Source organism: Dipodomys spectabilis, unplaced genomic scaffold (genome assembly GCF_019054845.1).
Source record: "Dipodomys spectabilis isolate Male_0828 unplaced genomic scaffold, ASM1905484v1 ptg000360l, whole genome shotgun sequence".
Taxonomy (NCBI): domain Eukaryota; kingdom Metazoa; phylum Chordata; class Mammalia; order Rodentia; family Heteromyidae; genus Dipodomys; species Dipodomys spectabilis.
In genome coordinates this window covers 3,346,721-3,362,501 of record NW_024871037.1, presented here as the reverse complement: position 1 = coordinate 3,362,501, position 15,781 = coordinate 3,346,721, and the positions used below count along the sequence as shown (strand labels likewise).

At 44.0% G+C, this 15,781-nt stretch overlaps 1 protein-coding gene across 1 annotated transcript in view; it reads right to left on the bottom strand.

The window, feature by feature from the left end:
* Rad54l2 (RAD54 like 2) overlaps positions 1 to 15,781 on the bottom strand; it is a 63,122-nt gene that overhangs the window by 44,662 nt on the left and 2,679 nt on the right. Inside the window, exon 2 of the mRNA XM_042665936.1 lies at positions 164 to 412. Within this exon, the coding sequence (XP_042521870.1) occupies positions 164 to 302 (139 nt within the window). The 5' untranslated portion in view covers positions 303 to 412. The remainder of the gene's footprint in view (positions 1 to 163; positions 413 to 15,781) is intronic.

The window sequence follows — 15,781 nt, the reverse complement described above, 5'->3', positions numbered from 1 at the left end:
GTCATCCACTTCTTAGAAATGAGCATATAATGAGTTCAATTTCGCTAAGTTCTTACTCAGCATCTTCTCACTATGGATGATCTAGGAAACCCAACACCACACCCTTGAAGTTCCATGGGAAGAAAAGGTAAGGTCACCTCTGTCACTTGGTAGAGATACTCACCATCCAGCAGGTCTTCCTCGTCATCCCTGTCATGTTCCTCCTCTGCCACCTCCTCCTCCTCCTCCTCCTCTTCCGCATCCTCCAGCTCCACGTCCGGGTCCAGGTCTGGATCGCTCCCTGAGGCAGATTCGTCTGACATGGCTCCCAGAAGTCTTCACTGGGCATTACCGACTCATGGTCCACTGCAGGGGTCGCAGGTGGAGGACAAGAGGCATTGGAATCGCCAAGGTTTCACTTAGAAACCCAAATCTTTCAAAGGAAAAAGATACATATGATAAATTTCCTGGGGATTTTTTTTTTTATATACACAAAGCAAGTTAACTGTATCCAAGTATCAACTTCTATAAGTATGCTCCCTTGAGACATACACCTAAGAATTCTCAAATATTTGTTCAGTTCTTCCTGCTTCTGAACATCATCTCCCTGTACCCTTATCTTCGTACACATTTAGCCATACAGGTATATGTATTTACAATCACACACACTATTTTAGGCTGGACAGGAAAAAGAGAAACACATACAGTGTGTGAGAGAGAGGTTAGTGTGGGGAAGAGCTGCTATTTTAGACAGAGGTTATCGGGATGTTCTCAATGAGCAAAAGCCAGAAGGAAGGAAGGAGCCCACATATTTTTCTTGGAGGACTGTGGTTTGGGCAGAATCTGAGTATCAAGGGTGGAGTTCTGGAAGGGGAATGACTGAGAGGACTCAAGAGTATAAGAAATAGGTTCTAAGAGAAGCTAGGGAAGAGTGAAATTGTCTAAAAAGAAATGTACTCTTGGGCTGGGAGTGTGGCTCAGTGGTAGAGTGCTTGCCTAACATGCATGAAGCCCTGGGTTCGATTCCTCAGTACCACATACACAGAAAAAGCTGGAGGTGGCACTGTGGCTCAAGTGGTAGAGCGCTCACGAACTGAAGAGCTCAGGGATAGCGCCCAAGCCCAGAGTTCAAGCCCCACCACCATCAAAAAAAAAAAAAAAAGTCTTTACCTGACTTATGAGACTTTAAGTCCTCTGTATATCATCTTCATAATAACAATAAAAAATAGGTGAAAGAGGATCGGACACAGCTATCCCAGGGGACCACGCAAGGGCAGGTAGTTCCAGGAGAAAGATTATTATAAGGTTTATTAGAGGAGCCATATTTCCCCCAAGGGGGAACACGCGGCCTCCGTCATCATCCAGGTAGCAGCAGGGTCTGGAGGATAGGAAGTGTGGTAGATGAGCTCAGGTGGGGCTGGGCGGAGAGAGGGAGAGGCCAGCTGTATGGAGGGAACTCCAGGAATGCAAGGGGGCCCAGGCTTGGATGGAGCTGAGGACCCAAGGTGAGCATAATACTAAGTTGGCTCTTTACCACACATGTGCGCACGCGCATGCACGGTTGCTCTCCATAAGCATGCAGAGTCTCAGGTGCAGGCCCCAATGGTCCCTATGGTCTTGTCTGTTGTCAGGGTCTGCCTCGGCCCTAGCAATGGTCCGGTTCCAACTCCAGTTCTTCAACTGCTCTAGACATCAGGAATCCTATTTCCTCTTCTGAACTCCCTTAACCACGCCAATCACACTATGAATCTTCAAGCTTTAAATGGCCTATATGGCTTGCCTAGTAAAGAAGTTTACCTTATTTGGTCTTACTTCCTGACCCAACAGCGAACCTGTAAGGGCAGGAACGTAGATGGGAACGGTCCTCCTAGTGTAGAAGCAGAAGCAAGTCCTACACCCAGGTTATTTGCTCCTTCTCCTTCGAGCTCTCAGGCTCCACTGTGTATTCTGTATCAGGAACTATGCACAGCCCCCTCTCGCTCTCCCCTCTCTTACCCTCTTTCGCCTCACTTTGCCATTAGCTATAGAGATTATTTCTCTTTAGGGGAGCCTCCATCCCAAGGCAAAAACATGGCTAGATGAGTTCTGTGATAAATATAGCAAAATCTTAACTTGCAGATTCACTGAGAAATTCTTCCCATTCTTCTGTGTGTTTCATTATTTTTTTTTTTATAATAAAAGGGAAAGAAAAGAGTCACTATTTCACAATACACACTGCCATTAAACACACCAACAAGCAGGTCATCCTTAAATTTCTCCATTATCACAAAATAAATATCAATGGGGCTGGGAAGGTGACTCAGTGGTAGAGCACTTGCCTTGTATGCATGAGGCCCTGGGTTCAATTCCCCAGCACCACATAAGCAGAAAAAGCTGGAAGTGGCGTTGTGGCTCAAGTGGTAGAGCGCTCGCCTTGAGCTGAAGAGCCAAGGGGCATCGCCCAGGCCCAGAGTTCAGGCCCCGTGACTGGCAATAAATAAATAAATAAGTAAATAATCCATATATAATTCTCTAACAAAAACTATTCCAGAACTGAACCCTCTTACTAAAATTTTTACATAGTTTGAAACAAATCTATCTTCTGAATAAAAGCTCAAAGGAAGAATAAGCAAACTGAAAGGTTTTGGTAAATCAGTTCAGGACTGCTTGGAGTTAATAGAAATTGAGTCTAGCTAACAAGGTGATGGTGGCTTACACCCATAATCCTAGCTACTTAGGAGGCTGAGATCTGAGGATCACAGTACAAAGCCAGTCTGGGTATGTCCATGAGACGTACAATTAGCCATCAGAAAACTGGAAGCCACGCTGGGCCTAAAAGTGGTAGAGTGCTAGTCCTGAGTGAAAAAGCTCAGGGATCGGGCCCTGGCTCTGAGTTCAAGTCCTATGACCAACCAAAAAAAAGTGAAGTTTATTTCTCCCCATTTATAGGGAGCTAACTATAACTGAAGGTTAGCATATGAAGTGAGCATTCATAGATTCATAGCTGGGCACTGGTGGCTCACGCCTGTCATCCTAGCTACTCAGGAGGCTGAGATTTGAGTATCATGGTTCAAAACCAGCCCAAGCAAGAAAGTCTGTCAGACTCTTATCTCCAATAAACCACCAGAAAACCGGAAGTGGTGGTGTGGCTCAAAGAGATAGACTACTAGTCGGGAGCGAAAAGGCTCCACTTCTGGGGAACAGCTTATAATTAGCAGACATCTTCAGGTAATCTGAATGCCTGTCATTCTAGAGAAGAAAATGTGATCGTAGAATGACAATTACTTACAGATAAACAGTAAAAGCCTTTTACGTAACCTAAGTTAAACTACTTCAAAACAAATTCAGCCCAAACTCCTGAGAAGTGTCAATTAAACATCCAACTATCCCATTTACTATGAAAGTGAGAGATATTGATCCATCCCCTTGCTCAAAATGTTTTGAAAGGGTTGGGAATGTAGCTTAGTGGTAGAGTATTTGCCTACCATGCATGAAGCCCTGGGTTTGATTCCTCAGTACTACATAAACAGAAAAAGCTGGAAGTGGCACTGTGGGGCTCAATTTGTAGAGCACTAGTCTTGAGCACACAAAGGCTCAGGCCCTGAGTTGAAGCCCTAGGACTGGCACAAAAAAAGAAAAAGTTTTGAAAGCAGATGATACTTAAAACAAGATGCAAGTTGGAAAAGTTGGACGGAGAGGAAGGAATGTATATAACAGGTAACAGAATATAGTTCTAATAGAAAGTTCTAATGCTTTACAGTGCAGCAGGGTAATTACTGTTCACAGCAATTTGGTACAGAATATTAAAAGATTTCAAAGCTCATAATATGAAAATGATAAATATTTAAAGATAACTTACTGCACATTCTACACAGTATAATTATCACATTATATCCTATAAATATGTACAATTACTACGTATTAATTAAAAGACTGTAACAAACCACGTACGGGTAGCTCACACCTATAATCCTAGCTACTCAGGAGGCTGAGACCTGAGGATCATGGTTCAAAGCCAGCCCAGGCAGGAAAGTCCGTGAGACTCTTAACTCCAATAAACCACTAGAAAACCAGAAGTGGCGCTGTGGTTCAAGTGGTAGAGTGCTTGCCTTGAGCTGAAGTGCTGAGGGACAGCGCCCAGGCCCAGAGTTCAAGCCCCACAACCAAAAAAACCCAAAACCAACAAAACAAAACAAAACCTTATTATAACAAAGAAGTTCTTCAATTTAATCAAGTTTGATTTTTCTCTTACCCTGCCTGCCATAGGTCACTAAATTTATTTACAAAGATGTTACAATGTATCTTTTCAGCTATTTAGAACCATAGTCTCTGCTTAGCTCTTAGTAGCCATAAGGGGAAAAGAGGAAAACATTCATCTCCTCCCTCTTCCATGTGAAATACGGCTTCAATTTGCAATGAGGAATCTCTGCCTCTGATTATAGGTTGCACTCTACCTTACTAAGGACCTGGGATCCCAGAAGGCAAATTCTGGGAATCAAATTCTATTTTAATGAAACTGGAGAACTAGCTATTTAAAAGAACTCTAAAGATAATCAGCATGAAAAGCAAAATTTCAACCCCTAAGCAAGTTGGTAAGTCTACTTTAATATACTGGCTTTGCTAAAAAGGAGGCTATAATTACGAAGAAACCCACAGCTAATCCCAGCCCAGATTCTCACAGCAGTCTTGAGAGTAAAGGAAAAAGGTCGCTTTGCCTTGCTAAATTTAAAGACACCTGCTTACAGAGCAGTGCTTGGCCAAGAGTCAGTGGAATCAGTCATACAGACAGAGCCTTTAAGGACAAGGGAGGTGGAGAGCACACAGGGAAAGCACACACACACACACAACCATTCTCGATAGTCCAACTGAAATTGTAAGACTGCAGGTGCACACAAATGATCTCATCACTACAGGATGGCTCGTGCAATCTAAAAGAGGGTAACTGGCAGTGGCGCTGTAGCTCAAGTGGTAGGCACTCGCCTTGAGCTGAAGAGCTGAGGACAGCGCCCAGGCCCAGAGTTCAAGCCCCACAACCGACCAAAAAAAAAAAAAAAGAAAGAATTTTATATGGGGCTGGGAAGGTGGCTCAGTGGTAGAGCGCTTGCTTTGCATGCCTGAGGCCCTGGGTTCGATTCCTCAGCACCACATAAGCAAAAAGAAAAAAGCCGGAAGTGATGCTGTGGCTCAAGAGGTAGAGAGCTAGCCTTGAGCTGAAGAGCTGAGGGACAGCGCCCAGGCCCAGAGTTCAGGCCTCACGACCGGACCCCCCCGCCCCCAAAAAAATAAATTAAAGAGGGTAACTTCGAAGCCAGTCTGGGCTATACAGCCATACCCTGTCTCAGAAAGAAAAAAAAAATCCTTTTCCAAGCTGCATGACCTCATTAATTCTGGTGACTTGAGTAGTATTAAATTCCTAAAATGACTTCAAAGCAATTCCACAGCAAGTACAGATTACTTTTTTTCCATGAAGAATATAAATATAACCCCAGACTTGATGTAACTTATAAGGGAAAATGGTTTTAGAAATGGAGCTGGGCGTTGGTGACTCACACTTGTAATCCTAGCTACTCACGAGGCTGAGATCTGAGGATTGAGGTTCAAAACCAGCCCGGGAAAACCGGAAGTGGCACTGTGGCTCAGTGGTAGAGCGCTCACTTTGAGCTGAAGGACAGCACCCAGGCCCAGAGTTGAAGCCCCACAACTGACAAGAAAGAAAGAAAGAAAGAAAGAAAAAGAAAGAAAGAAAGAAAGAAAGAAAAAGAAAGAAAGAAAGAAAGAGAAAGAAAGAAAGAAAGAAAGAAAGAAAGAAAGAAAGAAAGAAAGAAAGAAAGAAAGAAAGAAAGAAAAGAAAAGAAAGAAAGAAAGAAAGAAAGAAAGAAGAAAACATTCAATCCAAAGCTTTGAGCAGTACCTCTCCAAGGAAAATTACTAGCCTGAATTTATATAATTGGAAGACAAGGAAAAAATACAGTTCAGTCACATACAGTACTGAGCCACTGAATAGTCATGTAACTCTTGCAGTCTAGTAGAAAGTCACTGAGTAGTGCTGAAAGTTTAATAATGTTTCTTGTACAAGATGAAGACATTGTTCCAACAACACTGAATGTGTACTTCAAACATCCAGTGCCCAAATGGCTCGTATTTGTCATAACCTAAAATCACAGAGGTACAAACAGAACTAAACTGACACAGTTCAACATATTTTATTTGGAAATAGAATGACACTCTTGGCATGCTGCAATGTAAGACAAAAAAAAAAAAAAAAAAGCAAGAGTAAACAAGCACATTCAAGACTTTAAGGGACTGGAACCACTATAGACAACTCTTTCCAAAAAGCAATGGAGTGGAACTCAACCCAGGGAATCAGCACCAAGCATTAGGGGCACTGGAGACATGTTTACAAAATGCAGTCAAGAAATCTGTATGCTAGATAAGCATGATGGCTGCATTGGGGAGGCTGAGGTTATTGGCCAGCCCTTGCCTACAAAATATGGGGGAGGGAGAAGAAAGCAAGCAAAGAAGAAATCCTGTTACCATTCAGTCTGTGAGCACACGGATCTACATCCTCCTCCCTATGCAACCCAGAGCCTTGCACACGCTAAGCACAAGCTCTATCACAGCACTTAGGAAAACTGAGTCCCAGCTCTAACTTCCTAGAATGGAGATTACAAAGACAAGTATCTACACAGTAGCTCACTTTCCCAGGCTTCTTTGATCGTAAGCCAGCCATGAGTCTAGAACCGCCTAAAAACACATCAGTTTTAACTGCTGCTGTACCATTTGATGAAGAAGTTTAGAGTGAAGCCAAATTCATGCTCAGTGTACCCTTCAAGTTCCCTATCACCAATTCCCCCCCACCTCCAAAAGAACAAGATTCTTCTGATGTTCCACCCTCTCCTGAGAGCGCTATCACACACAGCTCAGTCTGGAAGCCTAGCTTCTCAGGAGGCTGAGATCTGAGGACCACGTTTGAAGCCAACAAAGGCAGACTCATCTCCAATTAACCAGCAAAAAAACCCAGAAGTGGAAGTGTGGCTCAGTTGATGAGTGCCAGCCTTGAGTGGAAAACAGCAGTCAAGAGTGTAAGGCTCTCAGCTCAGTTTAGTAATCAAACCCAGAAAAAAAAGCGAGCTCTGTACAGAGGATATAAAGGTTTATCCTTAACAGCTGTGAACATTCTGCGGCAGACTTCTCTGTATCTAGTTAATTTACCTGCTGGACAAAATTTTAAAAGCTTTATGAAAGCAGTATTTCACAAATCAAAGCTCTTGTAAGTGGGAACATGAGGCCCTAAGTTCTAGCCCTACTACTAGAGAGAGAGAAATAGAGACAGAGAAGCCGGGCACTGGTGGCTCACGCCTGTAATGGTAGCTACTCAGAAGGCTGAGATCTGAGGACAGCCTTCAAGGCCAGGCTGGGCAGGGAAGTCTATGAGACTCTTACCTCCAATAAACCACCAGAAAAACGAGAAGTGGTGCTGTGGCTCAAGTGGTAGAACTCTAGCCTTGAGCTAAACAGCTGAGGGAGAGCACCCAGGCCCAGAGTTCAAGCTCCATGACTGACAAAAAAAAAAAAAAAAAAAAAAAAGAAGATGAAGAGAGAGAAGACAGAGACAGAGAGACAGAGAGAGATTCAAAGCAGAAAAGCAGTTGTGAGATCTTGGACTTGGTAAAAAAAAAAACAGTTAAACAGTTATAAAGGTTAATTCTGGAGATGACTGATACAAGTGAACATAGATGCAGAATGATAACAGTTTAATATCAATACTAAAGTTCCTGACTTTGAATTGATCTGTGATTATGTAAGTGAATGTCCTTAGGATATTTGTGAAGAGCTTAGTTGTTAGAAAATAACATCACCCACAAGAGTACTGCTTTGTTGCCCAGACTGAGCTCCACCTTACTATCTTTCTGCCTCAGTCTCCCCAGTGCTGGGATTATAGGTATAGCTCACCACACCTGGCAAAATAACTTGCTAAAAGTACTAAGGAAGACAGTGATTTTTCTCTTCTTAATGTTCCAAAGATGTAAACATTTAACAAGTATAAAAAAATAACTTGTTTCAAAGTACAGCTTTAAAATACTACAAGGTGAGCCGGGTGCTGGTGGCTCACGCCTGTAATCCTAGCTACTCAGGAGGCTGAGATCTGAGGATCGAGGTTCAAAGCCAGCCCGCGCAGGAGAGACTGTGAGACTCCTATCTCCAATAAACCACCAGAAAACCAGAAGTGGCGCTGTAGCTCAAGTGGTAGAGCGCTTGCCTTGAGCTGAAGAGCTGAGGGACAGTGCCCAGGCCCAGAGTTCAAGCCCCATGACCAACAAAAAAAATAAAATAAAATAAAATACTACAAGGTGGTACACACATCCTCTCCTTTCAGACACAATGACTTCAGGTTAAAAAGGCTAATTAAGCCTCCCAAAGCATCCCCAAGGCAGACAGGCTGGTTGGTCTCTGGCTAAGGGGTGGATGTCTTTCCCTGTTCCCCTGAGCCCAGCAGGCACTGGGTAAATCTCACGTGGGCTGTCTCTGGAAGGCTCTAGACAGCACCAGGGTCATAAACAAATGGCATTCTACAAGCAGGCGAATTGGACTCACCAGCTTGCCCTTCTAGGTGAGGATGTGACCTAGTTCTGAGAATCTTCTAAGGAGACTTATGCAATCTATTTAGATTACAAATGTCACTGTCACCTTATGAGCCAAGTTACTGCAACCTCTGTTTGGCTCTGGGGGCTACGTCTAGGATGCTATGTATCTCCCCCCTCTCCATCTTTTCCTCCTCACACCCCTTGTCGGCATTGTAGAAATAAGGGAGCATAGGATTCGAAGCACTTTGAATCAGTTATATAAACCTTCCCTGTAAGTTTAACATTGGACATAAATACTGGGGACAAGAGCAACATCTGAATATCAGCAAAAAATAAGTTTGGCAGCAAAGTGCATACTTGACCTAGAGCCAACACAGTGAAGCAAGGGGGAAAAAAGTTTTTTGTTTTGTTTTTCTCAAACTAATACTGCTATAGTTTCTCTGGAGAAAAGTATATGCAGTTTGGGTAAAGCCCAAGCTACAGATGTTGCAACTAAGAGGAAAACCCTCTGTTGCAGGAAAACCCCATTTCTGGAGGTAGAAAATAATATGAAAGACAGAAAACTAACCTATGTGTGTGTATACATACCCACCATACATATCCTACCACCACCCCACCCTTCAATATATCCAATGGAGACAAGGCCAAACTTCATTACCGCAAATGGAAAGTATAAAGGCTAAAATAGTTCACACAAGGACCATATTGTCAAGAGATCCTTAGCTAGGTGCTGGTGGTTCATGCCTGTCATCCTAACTACTCAGGAGGCTGAGAACTGAGGATTGCAGTTCAAAGCCAACCTGGGCAGGAAAGTCCATGAAACTCTTATCTCCAAGTAACTAGCAAAAAGCTGGGAGTGTAGCTGTGGTTCAATTGGTAGAGCACCATTTTTTTTTTTTTTTTGGGTCAGTCGTGGGGCCTGAACTCTGGGCCTGGGCCCTGTCCCTCAGCTCTTCAGCTCAAGGCTAATGCTCTACCATTTGAGCCATAGCACCATTTCCAGCTTTTGCTGCTCATGTGGTGCTGAGGATTCGAACCTAGGACCTCATGCATGCAAGGCAAGCACTCTACCACTGAGCCCACCTTCCCAGCCCTTGTAATTCTTGCATTAAGAAAAAGCTCAGCTAGCTAGTCTTGAGCTGAAGAGCTGAGGGACAGCGCTCAGGCCCAGAATTCAGGCCCATGACTGACCAAAAAAAAGCTCAGCCAGGCACTAGTGGCTCACACCTGTCATTCTAGCTACCTAGGAGGCTGAGATCTGAGGATCGCAGTTCAAAGCCAGTCTGGGCAGGAAAGTCCATGAAACTCTAACCTCCAATTAACCACCAAAAAACCGGAAGTGGTACTATGGCTCAAGTGGTAGAGTGCTCACCTTGAACTGAAGAGCTCAGGGACAGCGCCTAGGTCCAAGTTCAAGACCCACAACCAGGGGATGGGAAGGTGGCTCAGTGGTAGAGCGCTTGCCTTGCATGCCTGAGGCCCTGGGTTCAATTCCTCAGCACCACCTAAGAAAAAAGCTAGAAGTGGTGCTGTGGCTCAAGTGGTAGAGCGTTAGCATTGAGCTGAAGAGCCGAGGGACAGCACCCAGGCCCAGAGTTCAGGCCCCATGACCGGACCCAAAAAAAAAAAAAAAAAAAAAAAGAGAAAAGAAGAAACAACAGAGCTCCTTAAAAAAGAGAAAGATGGAGTCATTCAGTTAAATGGCTGGGAAGAGGGAGCAAATGAAGAGACTGTAAGCGATGAAAAGTAGATAGGCCAGATCTTGATCATGCAGTGTCCTGGGGACTTGCAAAGGAATCTGAACTTTGTCCTAAGCAAAGATTGGCAAATATGTGGCACTTAACACCACTGTCTGTCTACAACTTTGGCAGGCATAACAATTATACCACTGAGACGTGCTGAGTTCTTATCATGTCTGTCTCCACAAAAATCTTCCCTAGGACCCTCTGCTCCCATTGGGAGACACTGTAGAATCTCAAACAGGAAAATGGCATAATCTAAATTTTCATTTTAAAAAAGAACCCTGGGACTGGGAAGGTGGCTCAGTGGTAGAGTGCTTGCCTTGCATGTGTGAGGCCCTGGGTTCGATTCCACAGCACCACATAAGCAGAAAAAGCCAGAAGTGGTGCTCTGTGGCTCAAGTGGTAGAGCGCTAGCCTTGAGCTGAAGAGCTGAGGGACAGCACCCAGGCTCAGAGTTCAGGCCCCATGACTGACAAAAGAAAAAAGAAAAAAAAAAAAAAGGGGAAATCTGGCCAGACATCAGTGGCTCATGCCTGTCATCTTAGCTACTCAGGAGGCTGAGACCTCGGGATCTCAGTTCAAAGCCAGCCCGGGCAGGAAAGTCCCTGAGACTCCAATAAACCACCAGAAAACCAGAAGTGGCGCTGTGGCTCAAGTGGTAGAGAGCTCGCTTTGAGCTGAAGAGCACAGGACAGCGCCCAGGCCCAGAGTTCAAGCCCTATAACCGACAAAAAGAAGAAGAAGAAGAGGAGGAGGAGGAAGAGGAGGAGGAGAAGGAGGAGGAAGAGGAGGAGGAGGAGGAGGAGGAGGAAGAAGAAGAAGAGGAGGAGGAAGTAGTAGTAGTAGTAGCCTGGTGGCTGTGGGCAGAGAGAGGATCAGATACACACAGCAGACACCATGTGGAAAATGAACTATACAACTTGTGGGTGGGGAAGGGAAGGAACATCTGAGAGAGAACGAGGGAAAGGGTGACATCGTCCAAAAAGAAATCTACTCATTACCTGATTTATATAACTGTAATCCCTCATCATCTTTATAGTAACCATTAAAAATAATTTTAAAAGATCAGAGAGAAGCAGCTGTTTAGGGCAGAAGGTAATAAGAATTTCAGCTATAATGGTGGTAATGAGAAGAAAGAAAAGAACGGTAGAATTTAAGAAGGTAAACTAGTAAGACTTCAATAGCCAATTGGAGACCTCACAAGGAGAACTCTGCTCACTTTCCCGCAGCCAGGCACCTGTCACCTAGGGAGGGCTCTAGACGGAAAGAGACAATGGCTAAGTGGCTTATCTATTTTCTCCAGGCATCTTCAAGATAACATCCTATTTTCAGAAGGTAATGTCCTTATTACACAGATAAGGAATCGAAAGTTTAAAGAGGTAAGTGACCTTCCCTGATTATACCTAACTAAAGAGTCTTAGAATTTAATCCTGACTTTGAACTCTAACTCCTCAGTCCAAGTTCTCTTTCTCTTTCTCTCTCTCTCTCTCTTTCGTTCCGTCATGGGGCCTGAACTCTGGGCCGGGCCTGGGCGCTATCCTTCAGCTCTTCAGCTCAAGGGTAGCACTCTACCACTTGAGCCACAGCGCCACTTCCAGCTTTTTTTGCTTCTGTGGTGCTGAGGAATAGAACCCAAAACCTCATGCATGCAAGGCAAGCGCTCTACCACTGAGCCACCTTCCCAGCCCTCCAACTTCTAGGTTTCTTCCAGTTTGAACAGAGGGGCTGGGAATGACAGTAGAGGGAGGTCAAAGACCTAGTTTTGGTTGTTCTCACTACATTCAGATAGCGGGGCACTGGTGGCATATGCCTGCAATCCTAGCTACTCAGGAGGCCGAGATCTGGGCAGGAAAGCCCCAAAGACTCCGATTTCCAATTCACTACCAAGAAAGAATGTCAGAAGTAGAGCTGTGGCTCAGAGTGGTAGGGCACTAGCCTTGAGCAAAAAAGCTCAGGGATAGTGCCTAGGTCCTGAGTTCAAGTCCAGGCCCAGCATAATAAACAAACAAAATAGAGAAAAGAAGAAAAGAAACAACCAATTTCTCCTGGATTAGGTCTCTAATGCCATCAGAACTACAGAAATGTTTTTTTTGGGGGGGTGGGTCAGTCATAAGGCTTGAACTCAGGATCTGAGCACTGAAATTGAGCCTCTTTGTGCTCAAGGCTAGTGTTCTGCCACTTGAGCCACAAGTGCCACTTCTGTTTTTTGAGTGATTAATGGGAAATAAGAGTCTCATGGGGACTTTTTTCCCTGGGCTGGCTTCAAACCACAATCCTTAGATCTCAGCCTCCTGAGTAACTAGGATCACAAATGTGAGCCACTGGTGCCTGGCTAGAGAGATGTCTTCATCTCACAGAACACAAAGCTGCCTGCCATAATACAATGCTATGTCACTGGGAATGTTCACTGTGCCCAAAGACAGACACACCTGTAATCCTAGTACTCAGGAGGCTGAGATCTAAGGATCATGGTTCAAAGCCAGCATGAGCATGGGCAGGAAAAGTCTGTGAGACTCATCTCTAATGAACCACCAGAAAACCAGAAGTGGTGCTGTGGCTCAAGTGGTAGAGTGCTCACCTTGAACTGAAAAGCTAAGGGACAGTGCTCAGGCCCAGAGTTCAAGCCCGATGACCGACAAAACAAAACAAAAACTACTAACCCACCTAGCTAGGCACTAGTGGCTCATGCCTGTAATCCTAGCTACTTAGGAGGCTGAGATTTGCGGAACCAGTTCAAAGCCAGCCCAGGTAAGGAAAGTCTGTGAGACTCTTATCTCCAGTGAACCACCAGAAAACTGGAAGGATAGTGCCCAGGCCCAGAGTTCAAGCCCCATGACCAACGAGAAAGAAAGAAAGAAAAAGAAAGAAAGAAAGAAAGAAAGAAAGAAAGAAAGAAAGAAAGAAAGAAAGAAAGAAAGAAAGAAAGAAAGAAAGAGAAAGGAAGGAAGGAAGGAAGGGAGGGAGGGAAGAAGGAAGGAAGGAAGGAAGGAAGGAAGGAAGGAAGGAAGGAAGGAAGGAAGGAAGGAAGGAAGGAAGGAGGCAGAAAGAAAAAGAAAGAAAGAAAGAAAGAAAGAAAGTTAAGAAAGAATTAACCCACCTAGGTGGTAGCAGATGCAGGTTGCACAGGTAAACTTCTCACTAGACAAGGAAATCAAATCCCCTCATCTCTACATAGCACCCAACTACATTCCTACTATTAGAACCTTAGAGAATAGTGGCCTTTGTATAGTAATACACACTAATAATAAATTAATAGCCAGTAATAACTGTTCACAAAGAACTAGGCCCTCATACCCAGTCCTCACTACAACCTACAAAAAAAAAAGGTACACTAAACCCTTTTATAGATGGGGGAAGAAAAGAAAAGAAAAAAAAAAGCTCAGAGCCTACCCACAGAGACAAAATCTGAGCAAAATGGACCAGATGTGGTAACGAAGCTTATAATCCCAGCACTCTGGAGGCAAAGGAAGACCAAGAGTTCAAGGCTGGCCTAGACTATATAGTGCAAAACTTCCTCCAAAAGAGAGAGTGAAAGAGAAAGAAAAAGGAAGGAAGGAAGGAAGGAAGGAAGGAAGGAAGGAAGGAAGGAAGGAAGGAAGGAAAACAGAAAAGGTGAAAGGCAAAAGTAGATTAAGCGCAAAGACCACGCTCTTTCCACTGAACAAGGCAATTCTTCTATGAGAGGCTTCACTGTGACAGTTCCACATGTGTATCAAACTCACAGATTTTTTCTAACCCCCTATGTCTTTCAAAGATTTTTTTTTGTTTGTTTTTTATTTTAGCCAGTCATGGGTCTTGAACTCAGTGCCTGGGCACCGTCCCTGAGCTTTTTTTGCTCAAGGCTAGCACTCTACCACTTGAGCCACAGCACCACTTTGGGATTTTTCAGTTTCTGTGATAATGAGGGATCAAACCCAGGGCTTCATGCAGGCTAGGCAAGCACTCTACCACTAAGCTATATTCCCAGCCCTTTCCAGATTTTTTTGAAGCTGACCCATTTGACTAAGAAGCAGTCAAAAGCCGGGTGCTGGTGGCTCATGCCTATAATCCTAGCTACTCAGGAGGCTGCTATCTGAGGATCGTGGTTTGAAGCTAGATCAGTCTGGAAGTCTGTTGTGAGACTTTTTTTTTTTTTTTTGTCAGTAGTGGGGCCTGAACCCTGGGTGCTGTCCCTCAGCTCTTCAGCTCAAGGCTAGTACTCTGCCACTTGAGCCACAGCGCCACTTCTGGCTTTTTCTGCTTATGTGGTGCTGAGGAATCAAACCCAGGGCCTAATGCATGCAAGGCAAACACCCTACCACTGCGCCACCTTCCCAGCCCTGTTGTGAGACTCTTATCTCCAATAAACTACTCAGAAAAAGCTGAAAGTGTTTTGTGGCTCAAGTGATAAGAGTGCTAGCCTTGAGGATAAGAATTTGAGTTCAAGTCCCAGAACAGGCACAAGTGCATGCCTGAGCGCACGCGCACATACACACACAGAAACACAGACACAAAGAAGCACTTAAAACCACTTTCTAGTAATCATTTTGTCTTAAAAGCAACACATGAACCAGTTTTTACTTTCTTTGCCCAAACCGATATCCCAGATAAAAAACAAAATGATGGAAGTAGAGGTGTGGCTCAAGTGGTAGAGTGCCAGCCTTGAGCAAAAAAGCCAAGTGAGAGCAAGACCCTGAGTTCAAGTCCTAGTACCAGTCCTCCCTCCAAAAAAAAACCTGAACACATCCATATTATTTGTAAATCACTGCTCACTGAAGCACACATATAATCAAGATATTCCCTCCCTTACCCTGTGGTTTTCTACAAACAGAATTTAGATACTTAACAGATTTATTAAATGAAATTCTACAAAACAATACGGTATCAATAAAAACCAGCTCTTTACCTGGAAATGTGAAGATAAGCAATTGTCACTCATCAAAATGAGCATACTTAATGGCTTTACTTAAAGTGTGCTATGCATGTATCACTTTCCTTCACAGGTATATGGCTACCTCAAAACTATGCAGGATTAAAATGTCAAAAATATCACCATTAACAAGAGACCTAACAGTACTTGGCATAAGGCAACACATACAAGTTTAAGAAAGAAGCAATGGGACTGGAGGTGTAGCTCAAGTGGTAAAGCAACTTCCTAGCAAGTACAAAGTCCCAGCTCAAATCCCAATAACACTGAACAGTAGTGTCTCATACACTGACAATCCTAGCTACTTGGGAAGCAGAGAGTGAGAGAATCGTGGCTTAAGGCTACCCTGGGCAAAAAAAAAAAATTTTTTTTGATATCCTCTTTTCAATCAATATATCAATATGGTAGCATATACCTACCACCCAAGCTAAGTGAGAAACTGAGATAAGGAGAATCAAGGTTCCAGCCCAGCCTGAGGAAAAAAATAAGTTCATGAGACAGCCCCATACCCCCCACTCAATGACAAAAAGCTACAGCAGGAAGCATAAACCCCAGGCTGGGTGGGGTCATCAAGTGAGACGTAATCTCAA